This window comes from Neodiprion fabricii, chromosome 2 (genome assembly GCF_021155785.1).
Source record: "Neodiprion fabricii isolate iyNeoFabr1 chromosome 2, iyNeoFabr1.1, whole genome shotgun sequence".
Lineage (NCBI taxonomy): Eukaryota > Metazoa > Arthropoda > Insecta > Hymenoptera > Diprionidae > Neodiprion > Neodiprion fabricii.
Window position 1 is genome coordinate 1,965,146 of NC_060240.1, and position 15,839 is coordinate 1,980,984.

Sequence of the window (15,839 nt, forward strand, 5' to 3'; positions counted from 1 at the left end):
CATCGTGCTCTGGTTTCGTGTAAAAATAATCGTGTATGTCGGACTTTCCATTACAGGTGTAGCAAAAAATAGAGTTCGATACACGTGCGAAGTTGGCAATGCCTATCTCGCGTGAATGCGCCATGAATGCGCCACACTCGCCCTTCAACTCGTCTCCGGGCTCGTGCTGCACCTTCACGCTTGTGCGGGCATTGGCACCTTCGCGCACTAGTATCGAAAAACACTATTATACAGGCAGGTCACATAATGTACAGTTCATACAATTGGTTGCGAATTTCAAAGGTTCTTTACATTGATTCGTCTGAATTGACGGGCCGATAAGTACTGTACAAAATTAAAAAGCTTCGGTTCATAAATTTGTGCGATCTAAGTTGTCTTTGATGCTGCAAAATTATGTAAGGATTTGGAAAAAATTATATTTCAAGCTTATAAGCTATTCTCGAAATAACCTCAAACCTATGCATTATTTTCAGTGCACCTTGTTACTCTACTGATGGATATAATTATTTTCTTCTTTCTATATTCAGACGGAACTGTATAAACTCTCATTTCTAAAGAATTACATTACACAACACAGTGCGACTCGGCCTAGCTAGCGAAGAATCAAATAATTGTCCCATTTTTGAAACTCGCTTGATAATGGATTCCGTCAAAATAGCCAATCACATAACATTGCGCCTGCAGCTTTTGCAATCCTTTCTGTTCTCACATCAGCTAGACGGCGTGCAGGCCACGCGGAGTAATTGGTTAAGTTTTCAATATTGACATTTTCGGGGATTTTCAGCGAGGCAGCGAATAACACGCGATACCGTAAACTGAGAATTATTTATTTGTTTTGAATAATTTGCAATAAAAATGGTTGAAACGGCAGCAAACGGAGCCGAGGGAGAGGCTGCGAAGCCAAAGACAGCGAAACAGCTTGAGAAAGAGGCTAAGAAGTTGGCTAAATTGGAGAAGTTCAAACAAAAACTAGATAAAAAAGAAACCACTGCTCCAACTAAGCCCAAAGAAAAACCTGAGGTAATTTTCGCATTCACTTTATTTAATTCTGCCTGATTGTTAACTGCAACAATGACGTTTCCATAATCCATATGGTTTCCTGTCGCATTCACATACTTGGATCGCCTTGGTTTTACATGAAAACAAAAAAACTCATTAAGGTATACACGTTTTGCAGAAGGTTGAAAAAAAGCTGGAAAGCAAGCAAGCAGTATTATATACCATAAACACTCTAGAGGGGGAAAAGAAGGATGTCAATTGTCCGATGCCTGATGCCTACAGCCCTCGTTTTGTCGAGGCAGCGTGGTATTCCTGGTGGAGAAACGAGGGTTTCTTTAAACCCGAATATGGAGTAAGTTTGGTTAAAGTCCTTCAGTAATTAATTTGTTGTGTCTGACATTGTACTCAGAGGAATTCAATTCACATTCATCGTATACCACGTTTCCAGCGTAAAAGCATCAACGAAACAAATCCCAAAGGCACATTTGTCATGGTTATTCCACCACCTAATGTCACCGGTTCCTTACATCTTGGACATGCACTGACAAATGCGATCGAGGATGTAATTACCCGATGGTAAGTCGATAGTTTCTATTATAATATATTTTTTAGTCGTTCAAATCATTTTTCCTTCCTCCTTGTAACATAGTTGATTTACCATTCGAACTTCAGGAATCGTATGAAGGGGCGAACGACACTTTGGAATCCGGGTTGTGATCATGCTGGAATAGCGACTCAAGTGGTAGTTGAAAAGAAATTATGGAGGAACGAACAAAAGACACGTCATGACATCGGGAGGGAAAAATTTGTGGAAAAAGTTTGGGAGTGGAAAAATGAGTGAGTGCAACATGACCTGGTTTTTGGTACGATGTATCTAGGTGTTAATTTTATAATTTTCTACAAATCTGCAGAAAAGGAGATCGAATCTATGAGCAACTTCGTAAACTCGGGAGCTCCTTTGATTGGGATCGCGCTTGTTTCACAATGGATCCAAAACTCTGCCGCGCCGTTACCGAAGCTTTCGTACGTCTGCATGAGTCAGGGGATATTTACAGGAGTAATCGTCTTGTGAATTGGTCTTGTACATTGAAAAGTGCAATTTCCGATATTGAGGTAACAATTGTTCCTATTTCCTGTCTCATTACATCTCAATGGTGATAAATAAACTGATCATTGTCGTTCCAAGGTGGACAAAATGGAGCTACCTGGCAGAACTTTTCTCGCTATTCCTGGCTACAAAGAGAAAGTTGAGTTTGGTGTTCTCGTATCATTTGCATACGAAATAGAAAACTCAAATGAAAAGGTTGTGGTTGCTACAACTCGTATTGAAACAATGCTTGGAGATGTTGCGGTCGCAGTACACCCCAAGGATGCTCGTTATTCTCACCTGATTGGTAAATACGTGAAACATCCTTTCTGCGATAGAAAGATACCGATCATAACTGACGATTTTGTGGAAATGGAATTTGGAACAGGTAAATTATCATCTTTGCTACTTTGAAAGAGAATGTCTTGGCTTAATTCTTGTTGCATTAATTAGGCGCTGTGAAAATAACACCTGCCCATGACCCTAATGATTATGAAGTTGGAAAGAGGCACGACTTGCCATTTATAACAATTTTTGATGACGCGGGAAATATCATCGGAAACTATGGCAAATTCACGGTACTTATCATCCTCAATTCAAATAAACTAAAATTAATTATATGATAGTTGAAGTGTTGAGAGATTAGTGCATGCTTCTATCATTTCAGGGTATGAAAAGATTCGATGCGCGAAAGGCTATTCTGCAACAATTGACGGAAAGAGGATTATATATTGAGACCAAAGACAATGCAATGGTTGTACCAATTTGTAGTCGATCCAAGGACGTCGTTGAACCACTAATGAAACCGCAGTGGTTGGTAAATCCTGTCTACATTTGATGACATTTCTTCACTCTTTAAGAGAAGCTTGATACAAGAAATTATATCTTGCAATTATAGGTACGTCAAATGTGATGAAATGGCTGCTGATGCTATCAAGGTTGTTGAAAATGGAGAGTTGAAGATTATTCCAGAGCAGCATAAAAGAACTTGGAATCATTGGTTGGAGGGTATCAGAGATTGGTGTATTTCTCGTCAGCTTTGGTGGGGTCATCGAATCCCAGCATATTTTGTATCCATTTTGGACTCAGCTGTTCCAGCTGGAACTGTAAGTCATCATTTTTAACGTAATTTCTGAAGTTATAATAAGATCGAATTTGTCTCACGTATACAATAGAAGTCCATTTCGAATGGCACAAACCATTTCAGGAAAATGACAACAATTATTGGGTGAGCGGAAGAACAGAGGCAGAGGCGAAAGAAAAAGCTGCAAACCGGTTCAATGTCAGCATTGATAATATTAAGCTGGAACAGGATCCTGATGTCTTAGATACTTGGTTTTCTTCCGGTCTCTTTCCATTCTCTATCTTTGGCTGGCCAGAAGAAGTATGTGAATACACATAGCCATTTAGTTCAAACTTATCACATTGCCTTATCTCGTGCAAATCTGGTTTTAGTCCGAGGAATTGAAAGCTTTCTATCCTGGAACTTTGTTGGAGACAGGACATGATATACTCTTCTTTTGGGTAGCAAGAATGGTTTTCCTTGGTCGAAAGCTCCTGGGTAAATTACCATTTAAGTAAGTCCTGCGTATAATTTGTGAAAATTTCGCTTCTCAATTTTTACCTTTTTATGAACTTAACTAGTAAAAATTTGGCTCGTAACGCCACAGAAACACTATTTTTCTTTACTTATGATAGGGAAGTCTTCTTACATGCTATGGTGAGAGACGCACATGGAAGGAAAATGAGTAAATCTTTGGGAAACGTCATTGACCCGATGGACGTGATACACGGAATATCTCTAGAGGTGAGTATGAAAAATTTTCTGTCACCGTTTCAATGTTTATTACACTGATATATTATTTCAGGATCTCCATAAACAATTGTTGGATTCGAATTTGGATCCGAAAGAACTTAAAAAAGCCACAGAAGGACAGAAGCAGGATTATCCTCAGGGAATTCCGGAGTGCGGAACAGACGCATTGAGATTTGCGCTGTGCGCTTACACAACTCAAGGACGTGACATCAATCTCGATATTTTGCGAGTTCAGGGTTACAGATTTTTCTGCAATAAGCTTTGGAATGCGACAAAGTTCGCCCTGATGTACTTAGGAGATGGATTCGAATTCGACGCTGAAAGTGACGAGGTGAGGAAAGAGAATGAAACGTTTCCAAACGCAATTAAACATCAATGCGGAAAATTTGTATTTGAAAATTTTATTGCAAATGTCACGTTAGAAACGCTGCGCGATTTCGAGCGCGGAGGATGTCGTTGGCGATTATAAATGGTACCAGCACACACTAAACGAAAATTGTGTTCAAGACGCGCTAAATAACTTCTTGGCAGATTATTCGTACATAAATGGATACACGCCTTCCCAGGCTGATGTTAAGGTTCATGAAACGTTGAAGTGCCTGCGTATTGATTTTTCGCATAGACCACATCTTTTACGATGGTTTAACCACATCAAAAGCTATAGTACACATGAAAGATCCAGTTTTCACCCAGAAGACGGAGAAGTTTATCAACAGACTAAAAGTAACGTTAGCAGTAGTCGTAAAAAGGGATATCAGGTACGCTGTGACAATAGCGTTTACTCAATTATTGTTTGCAGTATGTTTAGTATTCAAAATATTTTCAGCTTGGGATGCAGTTTGAGTTTCGTTCTAAAAATTATTGTAACATTTATTTTTTGTAATATTCTAGATTATTTTCTGCTGAAAATAAGTACAATTTTGTCATTTTTCTCAGCAGTGTACATTACCATTTCAGCATGTTGGGTTTTCGTTCTTATAAATTGTGTTTTGTTATTGTTGAAATTAAAAAATAAACAGGTGTATAAACTTGTAGTGAAAATCTTACAGCTCTCTGGAAATGAAACAGAAGTAGACTTGTGGATGCTTTCAAGGTTGAGTTATGCGGCGAAAGTTTGTGACGAGGGAATAGCTCAGTATGATCTTACAGCTGCAACTACAGCCTGTTACAATCTCTGGCTGTACGATTTGTGCGACGTTTATCTGGTCAGAATTGAATAACATATGTCAACCAATTTCTTCTTTTTTTCAATCACTCGCTCTAAACAGTGGAACAGTATATAACCGTCACTTACTTTCATTTTTCAGGAATATCTGAAGCCTGTTTTCCAAGGTGGAAATAAAGAGACTAAATCAACAGCTCAAAAAGTGTTGTTCAAAAGCTTGGACATAGGATTGCGTTTACTCAGTCCATTCATGCCCTTCATAACGGAGGAACTTTACCAACGTTTACCACGTAAAAAATTAATTTATCCAAGTATTTGCGTGGCTCCGTATCCAGAAGAACGTGAGGTGAATGACGATATTTTTTTTTTGAGAATTTTTGTTCAATGCAGCGACGGTGATTCAATATTGAAAGTATATTTTTCTGTTCCATTAGTGTCCTTGGAGGGATCAAGGCATAGAAGCGGATGTTGACGTTGCTCAGAAAATTATTAAATCCATAAGATCCGCACGAGCTACATATAATTTACCGAACAAGACTAAAACTGACGCATTTGTCACATCTACGGAAGACAGTATCAAAGAAAAAGTCAAGACGTACTCTTTGTTAATTGGGACACTTGCTTACTCAATAATTTATCTCGACAATGCTCCAGCCGGATGCGTTATCATCCCTGTGACAGACAAGATCCAAGTTCACTTATTACTTAAGGTGAAAAAAAATAATATGAAAATCACTGTACCCATATCGTAAGTTAATCATATGTTGAAAACTATAACATTCATTGTAATTTGTGATTTTAGGGATTGGTTGATCCGAAAAAGGAACTTGAAAAACTTGGTAAAAAGAAAGGAATACTTACAGAGAGTATAAATAAGCTGGAACAGGCTGTGTCGGCAGTTGATTATTCCACTAAAGTTCCTGCGGATGTCCAATTAGCAAACACGGAAAAGTTAACCAGTAGCAAAGGCGAATTGGAACGGCTGGTAGAAGCAATGGACGCTTTACAGCTGATGCAATAGCAGTTTCCAATTTCTTAGATGCGAATTTGTATGTAATTCTATGATTTTTCTTTATTAAATGAAGTAAAAACAAATCGCTAAAAACATTGAAATCGTTATTTTTATTTCATCCTCGATTTCGGGCTGCGATAAAACTGTATTAAAAATCCCAAGAATACTATAAACTTCTTTATTATAATTTATTATTTGTGCTATTTGAGCATTTAAAATTAAAAATTATCTACAGGCCTGTTATTCTTAATAGGCTTTACATTATTGAACTGCGGATTTTTACAAAAAAACAGAAAATAACGAATTTACGGGTAATAATATATAACAATTAAATTATGTATCTGAAAATGAGTATTGGATCTACTTCGAAACTAAATAAACTATAACATGATGCCTGTAACACGGTTAAAGTTAACAAGATTTTTCTTTCCTGCTTGATTTCATAAGTAGTGGACTGTAAAATATTTCGTATAAATAAAACGTACAACGTATCTACAAGGTCATTTATTAAATACTGACCACAAAGGCGACCGACGCAGCAGATTTTACCTGAGGTTGGGTAATTAATGAATGACCCTGTATGTATGCTAGAGTGGTCCTTATTTTCGACTTTATCTTTAATTTTGACTCAGCCACCCTGTAAATTGGTTCCAAATAAATGAATTAAAACCCCCACCAAAGTACGGAACTCTATCTCACCTCTAAACTCTTTGGCAAGGGTTGTGAAGTTCGTTATTTAAAATTGCACACGTTCTTACTCAAATTTCGGTACATATTTCTAAGATATTTTAATTTATTTAGAACCAATTTAGGGGGCACTTTGGTCAAAATTCGAAAAAATCTAAAGCAAGGACCACCCTAATGTGTATACCTACAGAAAATTTAAACTTATAACTCATCTTTGACCCTGTGTTCTTTCGTATTGATTGCAATAAAACGAATTAAAGTGTACTCTTTCGATTTATAAGACAAATTCTATACAGTAAAAAGAATCGTATTTCCGTCATCTATTCCAATTTCGAACAAACTTACGCCTTTCACACCAAAACGATATTCACAATCTCATCCACGTATAAATAGTAACAAATATAATTCACGTATTTACAATTATTATTATTATTATCATTATCATCAATATTATTATTCGCTATCTTGATATGTATAAAACTTCGCTCAAAATTCTATTCATTCAAATTTTGTCCAATTATTCTGTGTCTTAACAGTGGTTGTATTTAACGAAGCAGTTGTGCTAGATTCTTGTATTGTGTGATTACACGATGTAGTCATTGCGGAAGACGGGCTGTTGGCTAGATTAAATTTATTAAAATCAAGACCATACTCCTGGAGTAAATCAAGATCTTCCCTAGCTTTATGCTGTGGTAAAAAGTACGGATATAAAGGATTTGTCAGACCTTCTCCCATCTGTGGAAGATGCAATGACTGAGTCATTTGTTTGGCGCTGTTACTCTTTACAGACTTTGATAAAAGTGGGTCAAACTCATCGTCGCTATTCGTTGAATCTAGTCTGATTAAATCGTGGGGCTCTGGTGTATCCTGAAACGTAATATTGACGATAAATATTTTTTATTTTCTGCAACCAGGTAAATTAATTCGTTATTGCATTATCTTCATAAGTTTACTTATGAATACTCTCAGCATAATCCTCAGTATAATTTACACAGACAAGATATTTTTCACCAGACTCTGTAAAAATTTGCATTATTCGGAACACGGTCAAAAATACAATAATAAACAATTTATAACAACACTGCTTAAAACAAAACAAAAAAAAAAAGGCTGCGAAAGCATTGGACGTTGTGTAATTGGTTGTTTTTAATTGTTCTTTATCTCTGTTTTTGTTTTAACTAAATTACAGGTGAATCTATACACAGTTTCGATCACCAATCGATAGAAAAAGATGAGTGAAATTCATGTCAATATAGCCACGAGCATAATCAATTGTAGTATAAAAAAAATAACGGCATAATATTACTATCGGATCTATGAACATTTAGTGCCAGTAAAATAATACAAGGTGACACAACGACACTAATTTTACTTGCAAGTGCAAATCAAATATTTAATCTAGCGACTTTCAATGATATTCTTGATATTTCAGGCTTCTCAATAAACGCAAATGACGAGCAGAATATATTTTATGCAACACAAGTTTTAAACTGGCATGTTTCTTGAATTAATTACCAAATTGCAAATCGATACCCAAAGTTAAGTCAATATTGTAGAAAGTTTGGAACGATTAAGAAGCCTGATGAATAAAAGCAAAATGATAGGTTTTATCTTACCTAATAATAGTAGTAGATGGGTAAAAATAAGTTGTGCAAAAAATAATAATAACTTTCTATAAATTATCAATCGATTAAGATAATGACATGACTCATGTTTACCTTAGCCTGTGCAGAGTAATGCTGATTATTTAATGGAGGGAGTGGTTGAATGCTGGTCGGACTCGGCTTTAGGCTGATGGGATGAATTAACAATGGGTTCTGTGGGTGGAAAGGGTTCAGTATTTGGCTTGTGTCAAATGGATCGTCAGCAATTAATTGCGAGCTAGGATCTGTAATATTCAAATTAGCATCCAATAGATTATTAATCCAAGAAATCCGTAACAAAGATTGGTTTTCACGATGAAAAGAATTTTCCGAATCTTGCACGACGTGTGCGATAGTCTTTGAATTTTCTCCACTTTTATTTTGGTCATCGTCATGTTCCAACAAACTCTGATTATGAGATATGCTTTTGTTAACAAACGGATTGGTCAGATTGACAAATTCGTGAGAATCGCGAGTAGATTTCTCCACAAGATTATCCAATCTAGAACTGTTGGACGCCTGATCTTCGGTCCCAAGTGAAGCGAATGGTATACTGTCCGAATTTTTCAAATTGAACAAAGATCTGATCGAAGACGGACTTGACGTGTCATTTCCGTTAATGTTAGAGCTGCTATTAGTAGTTGAAGTATCAGAAATATCTAGCAGGGTATCAAAAGTTGCAGAATTCAATGGCGTGCCGGGTTCTAGCAGTTTGTGATTTGTTGTGCATTGAGCATTGGAACTAGTCGAGGATGATTCTAGGGTGGAGGAATAGAAGGAATCTGAAGTACGGGAGGCTTCATAAATGTCGGTGGCAATGGAAGTGTCGGAGGGAAGAGGGCCGTGCCGCAAGCGCCCACTCCATGCAGACCTCAAGCTGTCTAAACTGCGCACTGGCTTCAACTGAAAGTTTATGCACATCACACTCACTTCCATTCATATGCGGTGCTCATTATTATTACAATTATTATTGGAGATCAAAATTCAAGTGGGATTCAATTATAAAATCAAGTCTCTCTGGTTTGATTGGTTTTCTCGTTTTATACAAAACAATAAATAAGTGCGCTGTTATTCGAGATAATTATTGATGAAAAATCAACATACATATTGTAAATTTAATAAATTAAATATGAAAAACAATAAACAGTGTTGAAAGAAATGTACTAGGATTGACGGACTGTGATTATTAGGCCTACACGATCACACCAGCACAAAGATCAAAAAAAGTCAAGAAACTTTAAGACTGTAGGAAAGAGAACACGAGGACAAAGTCGGTGTGACTGTGCAGCTTTAATTCAATCTTGTGGTACATATAACATGCTTTAAAATTTATTATATCTATAGATGTTAATGTTGTGCTATTGCGGTGAGTGAGAAGTGATCGTCGTTCAAATCATTCATCAGAGAAATCAGAGGCGCAAACAAGCTATAGTCAGACAATATTGACGATACTAGTATATTAAACATTTTGCAAAAATGACGGTACACTAGCACATACAAAAAAAAGAAGCATACACATAAAGGGAGGAAACGAGAGAGAGAGAGAGAGAGAAAAATGATAGTTTTTCTTTAGTTTTACATTGTTAATCGTTAAAATAAACACGTTCTTGACTTTCGAACACCTTAAATCGAACATTACACAAGAACAATGGAACGAAAAGTGCTAATTCTTTATTTTTTCCTGTCACCAAAAAATCGACAAATATAACATGATGTGCAGGATTTATAAAATATTGTTTTAATTTACCAAATGCGGAATAATATTCGAATTATCAAGATACTCTAATTTAAAAAATCTGTGATTGTAAACTCACCGTTCTATCGACAGGTGGAGTATTAGGATATATAACATCTCGAAGTTCGTTCATCAGATCTATGTCTAGCCTTTCAACTGGATAATCTGTTTCCTCGGGTGAACTGGGACTCAATGGAGAATATTGCTTCCTGCTGTAAGAGAAGCATTCGTTACTATCAAAATTTTCACAGAGATCTATTTAAATTGAATCAATTTTATTTTAAACGAAAATAATTATTTTCGATTGTTACTGTGTGATGATTTTAAAGCTTACCTTGTGTCGGGTACAGCAGTGTTTCGGAAACGAAGGTCTTTTCGATAGCTAGTCGTTGCCGTGTAACCGGCAGGTGGTTTCGAAGGAGACGCAAATGCAACAGGTCTTCTATCCAACGTAGGAGAGCTTGGAGCTGACCTGGGCTGTTGGTATCTCATGCCGCTTTCTTGTCTATTTGTTCGACCTCAAAATAAATTACAAATTGGTGTGAATTACGTCGAACGCTCTTTAATGGATGATTAGGGATAACTACCTTTCCAGCGTAAGCCTTTGTATGCAGTTTTCATGTCTTTACCCTTCTCCTTGACCTGTAATTAAAATTGAAAAACCAACAATCATAACAATCCAGAAACTCATTGTTATATAAACGATTTTTACTGATACATGAGATAAAATAGATAGGATGAATTAAGAAAAATAATTTAACCAAGAGATTATGTTGCTGTTTGGTAGTAATAAATAAACAATTTCTGATTATTAAACGAATGTTTTCACACTTCTAACTTACCGATTTAACAGCTGATTTGACTGCGGGATTGGCCTGAAAAAATGAAAAGCTCTGAACAGTGAGCAGACGAAAAAAACACATACATCAAGCAACCTTTTTTCTGATGATTTCCCGTGGAACCATGACGTAGAATTCTGTGCTGCTAATTGAATTTTCAACACCGAACAAAAACAACGGAGAGCAATCGAATAATGATACTATAGGAACATTCATAATTAAAGCTTCACTAAAACCACAAGCGAGGGTTGAAATTTGAAAAAATGTAAATGTTTATAAGTAAAAAGGCAAGTAAAACAAAAGCATTACGAAACTGCAATTCCTTTACCTCAACACTGTAATCTCTCTATCTAATAAAAAAGTTCTGAACAAATGAACTGGTAAAAAAGATTATAATAACAATAGTATAAAAAAGATTATAATAACAATACTATACGCATGAAGTTGGCGGTGGGGTGAGATGCCAAAAAAAAAACAAAAAACATCTAGCAGAAAAACTTCCTTTGACAGCTGTCATTGGCTGTTTATGACAGTCTTTGACAAATATTTTTATAGGTATCTATTTCTGACACGCAAAAAATAAACATGCAAACGAGAATTATCAAGATGAATCCCGACGGGAATTGTCTTTTTCGCGTGCTGGCGTATTGTGTGTACGGCACTCAAGATCGACACGCAGAGGTGAGACTGAGTATCGTTTCAAATATATTATACTAGCAAACATTTAAGCAGAAGTAATGAAACAGAACTCGAGGAGAGTTATATCAGAGAAGAAATAGGTTTTTTTGGATCCTGTAAATCCTTAATCCGGTTAACCACTAAGTAAGGGCTTTCCCAGTTTCTTTGTAATTTCGGACACCGTCCTTTCTATCTTCGAGGTTGAAAGAGCCAGACAGAATCTCCGGGATTAAATTTTATATCCCTCGCTCAAATATCATAACGAGTTTTTAATTTGTCTGAAGCCATAGAAATTCTACTTATAGCAAAGCTATGAATTTCTTCTACTATGGGGAAAATAATAACTATAGCAAAATAAGTCGCCAAATGCAATTGGGGATGCATGGCATCGGGGGTTTTGTACATGTTAGTGGATTCGTTTACGAAAACAATCTGAGCAGACCTACATAGGGAGCCAATAACAATGTCGGGTTGATCGGAAACAACCGATCAACAGTTGCAGACCTGTCATCAAATCAGCAAAAATAAATTCACCTGTCTAAGAGACACAGTATAAGGAAATAGTGAGGCGTGTAGCGCAGAGACCTCGGCGGCGAGCGAAGCGAGCGCCGACGTGGGGTTGGCGCGCGAAGCCCCTAGTGTACCAATAAAATTAAAACAGAAGGTTAAAAATACAGATTTAGCTGACCTTATCTTTGACGCTTCGAAAAAATGCGGAGCCCTCCTTACGCATTGCGTACGACCATTCACGATACTGCTGTCGAAATTTACTGCCAGATTTTTCCGAATAATTAAGAGCCTCCATTTCGAATTCGTCAGAGAAACCGAGACCGGAATTGAGCATGTGTAAACGTTCTTCTATAAACTGAGAAAGCAGAACGTCGGTTTAAGTTTGAAGCAAAACTCTAAAACTGAAAGGAATCATTTGATAATGACAATGCTCACTTGTTGAAATATTTGTAATTCCAGCATTTTACGAAGAAAGGGTTGCATCGACGAGGGCCGACTGTCTACGAAGGCCTTTTCATCAAACGTTATACGTTCCCCTTGCTGGAGAGTTAGAGCCTCTCTGTAACCAGCCGTCAATTGAACTAATGCGCGTAGAAATGCCCTTGACACTCCATCGCCAAGCAACGCAGCTCTGTTACGCAGTGCTCTTCTGAGATTAATTATCTAAGTAATAACAAAATGATCTACATTACCTGAACTAATAAGTTGTTAATTTTCGTAGCATAGCATAGGTATGAGTATAAATCAATGTCCTTCCGTGTAAGATTAATCAAACAATCTTACCACATCTTGAGGCAAGGACTCCAGATCGTCAAACGGGGATTGGATAGTGTTGTTGTCGGCATCAAGGATTACTACTTCACCCAAATCGCTTTGACGCACTCTCTAAAATTGTTTTTTTAATAAATACGAGTATAAAAGTTTGCCTTGAACGTTATCAATATGGACGCATGCCAGACGTGGTAATATTATGTGTTGACGTTGTACCACCAAGGCCATATATCGGTCAACTTTTGGTTATTGGTTTATCTCTAAACTATAATTTTAAATTGAATTGTGACCAGAAAATTGATTTGGTGTAAATTTCCTTTGCATTTTTTTGCAAACAAGACAAGAATAATCAGAGATAAAGAGATACTGTGAAGAGAATGACTGATTCTTCCTCAACCCTATAATTTCGGATTTCACTCAAATTTACTACAATAAAATTTTATGATACTTACTAAATGTATCTCCTTTTTTACGTTTTTTTTTTAATTTTGTTTTTTGTTTTTGTTTGTTTTCATGAAAATAAATAAATTAATTTAATACAGATTTGCTTTAACAGGAAAAAAAGTTTCGTACGTTTTTCATTGAGTTCGTATCTGGTATTGAGTTTCAGGTGGAGTTGTGCAATAAATTAGATAAGTGCTACTTGTGTTACATAAAACATGTATGTACGATTTATCACACCTCCTGAAGTAAATACCGATGCAATGAATGCTAAAGAAAAATTTTCAATGATCAACGTCCGTTTGAGTAAAAAAATTTTATAATACCTCAAGTATGGGTGCTGGCACACCGATGAGGAAAGGCATCGGAGCTAGCAAATAATCCATCAGAGCCAATGGCAAAACAGGAATATATATGTGCTGCCAAATCATCGGGTAGATAAGGGCGTTGCAGGCTTGAACGCAGGCGCTCAGCCTTGATAACCTTTTCGAAGTAAATATAATACGTCTTTCATAGAGCATGGAGGCAAACACCATCATCATATTGTGCGAATCAATGGCGCTATAATACTCAGTCAAATTTCTCTGAAATATAAACAAGGTCAATGCATTATTCTAGTAAATCTAATAGTAGTAGCAAAAGATTTAGATAATATGTGCTTACATTTTCTGGTATACTAGGCAACTGAAATTGTTTTGGGCTTTGACAAACAAATACCTGAAAAAAATACAAATCTTATTATTGACTGAGGTTATAATATTTTTATATAAAAGTTTTCTCAATTATTCGCACTTACAACACTAGGATCTGGAAGAGGAATGGTGAGCGAAGCTCCAGGAGCAGGAACACCCTTGCTATAAACATCTTGAAGGAATTTCCAAAGATCTCCATCTTTACCGCTTGCAGTTATTATCGCAATATGATTCAGCAATCTGGGCAAGAAAGCGTTTGCCATTATTACATGGTAAGATCGGAGGATGCAAGACAAGTACTGACAAACGCAGACAAAATGTTCTGTCTACTTCTAATTTACTTATCGAATATCAAAGAAAATCTGACAATGAGAATGTTTGCACTCAATGTTGTTTTCGACAGAAGAAAAAAGATGACAACGTACTTGTAAAATGTTTCGTGCCAAGGCAAGGCACTCAAAATTACTAATGCCGTTTCAGTCTTGGGATCGTGTCGACAAAATCCAAACGTCCATTTTGAATCGATACTCGTCAATACAAATGAAAAGTGTTGAACAAGAACGCTGAAACAATGGTTTTTTACATAAATTACATTACTTTCCTTAGTGCTTAGAATGTAAGATGAAGTAATGAAAAATATTCAAGGAGTAACAGAAAAATGTCTTACTTTTCGAAACTACAAGGGTATGCAAATTTAGGAACAGATTTAAGTATTTCTTCTTCGGAAAATGATTCAGGGAACCTCTGAAGTAGCCAGGGATCTTTGTCCGCAACAGGCGCAGCAACTTCGCAGAAACACTCGAACAGGTGTCGCACATTTTCTCTAGAGAAACAAAGCACCATTAAATTAGAGTATGGGTGTTTATTTGTAGATTCGTAATTTTTTATTGAGATAAAAGAATTCCTGTTCAACAGTTCAAAAGAAGGGTTATGTTTAGATTGCTGCCATCGTCCCAACGCACATCTGCTTTCCTTTTTCCAAAGGAAATTTACCGACACAAACAAGATTACATCGACATTTAAGGAGGTGGGAAGAGGAAAAAAAATTATTGCACGTTTCGCTGACGCAATATATAAACTTTCAGGGATGCTTTGTAAGGATTTTTTTTTTCAACTTTCTAGAGCTGCTCTCATGGTCGGCAAATGTGGAGGCAGTGAAAATTTAACGCACTCAATAAGACCTTGGTAAAAAATTGAATCTTTCTCTATTCTGTGCATATAATTAAAATGTTCGTGAAGTATTTGAGAGTGAGTGAATAATCAAAGAGACGGCCGGAAGGAAACAGATATACATTGAACAACATTAATACCTCAGTCTGGATCCCATTATGCGGTTTTTGAGAGAAAAATTTGTTCAGTAGGAATATTTGACACGTATTTGTGAGAGCATTGCGCTACATTATATAAATTAATCGTGAACTTGACGGTGAACTATTTACGATTAATCACAAACGCACTCCAGTTATATTTTCTGACATTTCACTCACGTCGCACGACTAGCCTATCTGAGTCAGACGTCAGAGAGTGTATTATCCATATACTACCACTTTTATTGTCAATGAAAATGTACGCGATTGAGATCGTCGCCCCAACCCACATTTATCAAATACCATGGATTAGTCACCATTCTTAGAGATGAAAATAGACATATTTTTTTTTTACTTCGATCTATTTTACCTATGGAGATGCCACTGTTTTGGTTCCTCTTGACCGACCGGAATCTCGATTGACGCAAAATATAACAACACCGATTTACAGTACAAG

The 15,839-nt window shown here is 36.5% G+C and overlaps 2 protein-coding genes across 7 annotated transcripts; one reads left to right on the top strand and one right to left on the bottom strand.

Moving 5' to 3' along the window:
- Positions 1 to 216: 216 nt before the first annotated feature.
- Positions 217 to 6,180, top strand: LOC124175767 (valine--tRNA ligase). 2 transcript variants are annotated; one of them, XM_046556264.1, is made up of 19 exons: positions 217 to 234; positions 785 to 1,020; positions 1,178 to 1,351; positions 1,448 to 1,575; positions 1,672 to 1,836; positions 1,911 to 2,112; positions 2,186 to 2,474; positions 2,540 to 2,664; positions 2,754 to 2,899; positions 2,985 to 3,192; positions 3,294 to 3,470; positions 3,542 to 3,663; positions 3,785 to 3,893; positions 3,955 to 4,233; positions 4,325 to 4,660; positions 4,952 to 5,107; positions 5,210 to 5,413; positions 5,502 to 5,777; positions 5,870 to 6,180. In XM_046556264.1, the coding sequence occupies exons 2-19, from the start codon at positions 856 to 858 to the stop codon at positions 6,086 to 6,088; spliced, it is 3,480 nt and encodes a 1,159-aa protein (XP_046412220.1). In that variant the 5' UTR covers positions 217 to 234; positions 785 to 855; the 3' UTR covers positions 6,089 to 6,180. The 2 variants fall into 2 exon arrangements, with proteins under 2 accessions (XP_046412220.1, XP_046412221.1); XM_046556265.1 differs by lacking the exons at positions 217 to 234; positions 4,325 to 4,660 and having other exon boundaries at positions 489 to 1,020.
- Positions 6,181 to 7,020: 840 nt separating this feature from the next.
- LOC124175770 (DENN domain-containing protein 1A) lies at positions 7,021 to 15,656 on the bottom strand. Of its 5 annotated transcripts, XM_046556270.1 has the most exons (16): positions 15,386 to 15,655; positions 14,743 to 14,898; positions 14,501 to 14,638; positions 14,180 to 14,315; positions 14,047 to 14,100; positions 13,710 to 13,967; positions 13,395 to 13,406; positions 12,955 to 13,056; positions 12,607 to 12,834; positions 12,350 to 12,526; positions 10,987 to 11,019; positions 10,732 to 10,786; positions 10,479 to 10,662; positions 10,224 to 10,356; positions 8,485 to 9,312; positions 7,021 to 7,633 (listed from the first exon to the last, which is right to left on the bottom strand). In XM_046556270.1, exons 1-16 carry the CDS (start codon positions 15,400 to 15,402, stop codon positions 7,265 to 7,267), a joined length of 2,880 nt encoding a protein of 959 aa, XP_046412226.1. In that variant the 5' UTR covers positions 15,403 to 15,655; the 3' UTR covers positions 7,021 to 7,264. The 5 variants fall into 5 exon arrangements, with proteins under 5 accessions (XP_046412226.1, XP_046412229.1, XP_046412228.1 ...); XM_046556273.1 differs by lacking the exon at positions 10,987 to 11,019 and having other exon boundaries at positions 15,386 to 15,656; XM_046556272.1 differs by lacking the exon at positions 13,395 to 13,406 and having other exon boundaries at positions 15,386 to 15,654.
- Positions 15,657 to 15,839: the final 183 nt, after the last annotated feature.

Bases quoted from the DNA above. Each gene is read 5' to 3' on its own strand.
- LOC124175767 (XM_046556264.1), top strand. From the start codon at position 856: ATGGTTGAAACGGCAGCAAACGGAGCCGAGGGAGAGGCTGCGAAGCCA. The intron at 2,113-2,185 runs GTAACAATTGTT...TGTCGTTCCAAG, and splicing joins GTGCAATTTCCGATATTGAG to GTGGACAAAATGGAGCTACC. The intron at 5,108-5,209 runs GTCAGAATTGAA...TTCATTTTTCAG, and splicing joins ATTTGTGCGACGTTTATCTG to GAATATCTGAAGCCTGTTTT.
- LOC124175770 (XM_046556270.1), bottom strand. The intron at 14,639-14,742 runs GTAAGACATTTT...CCATTGTTTCAG, and splicing joins TACCCTTGTAGTTTCGAAAA to CGTTCTTGTTCAACACTTTT. The intron at 7,634-8,484 runs GTAAACATGAGT...ATTACGTTTCAG, and splicing joins ATTACTCTGCACAGGCTAAG to GATACACCAGAGCCCCACGA.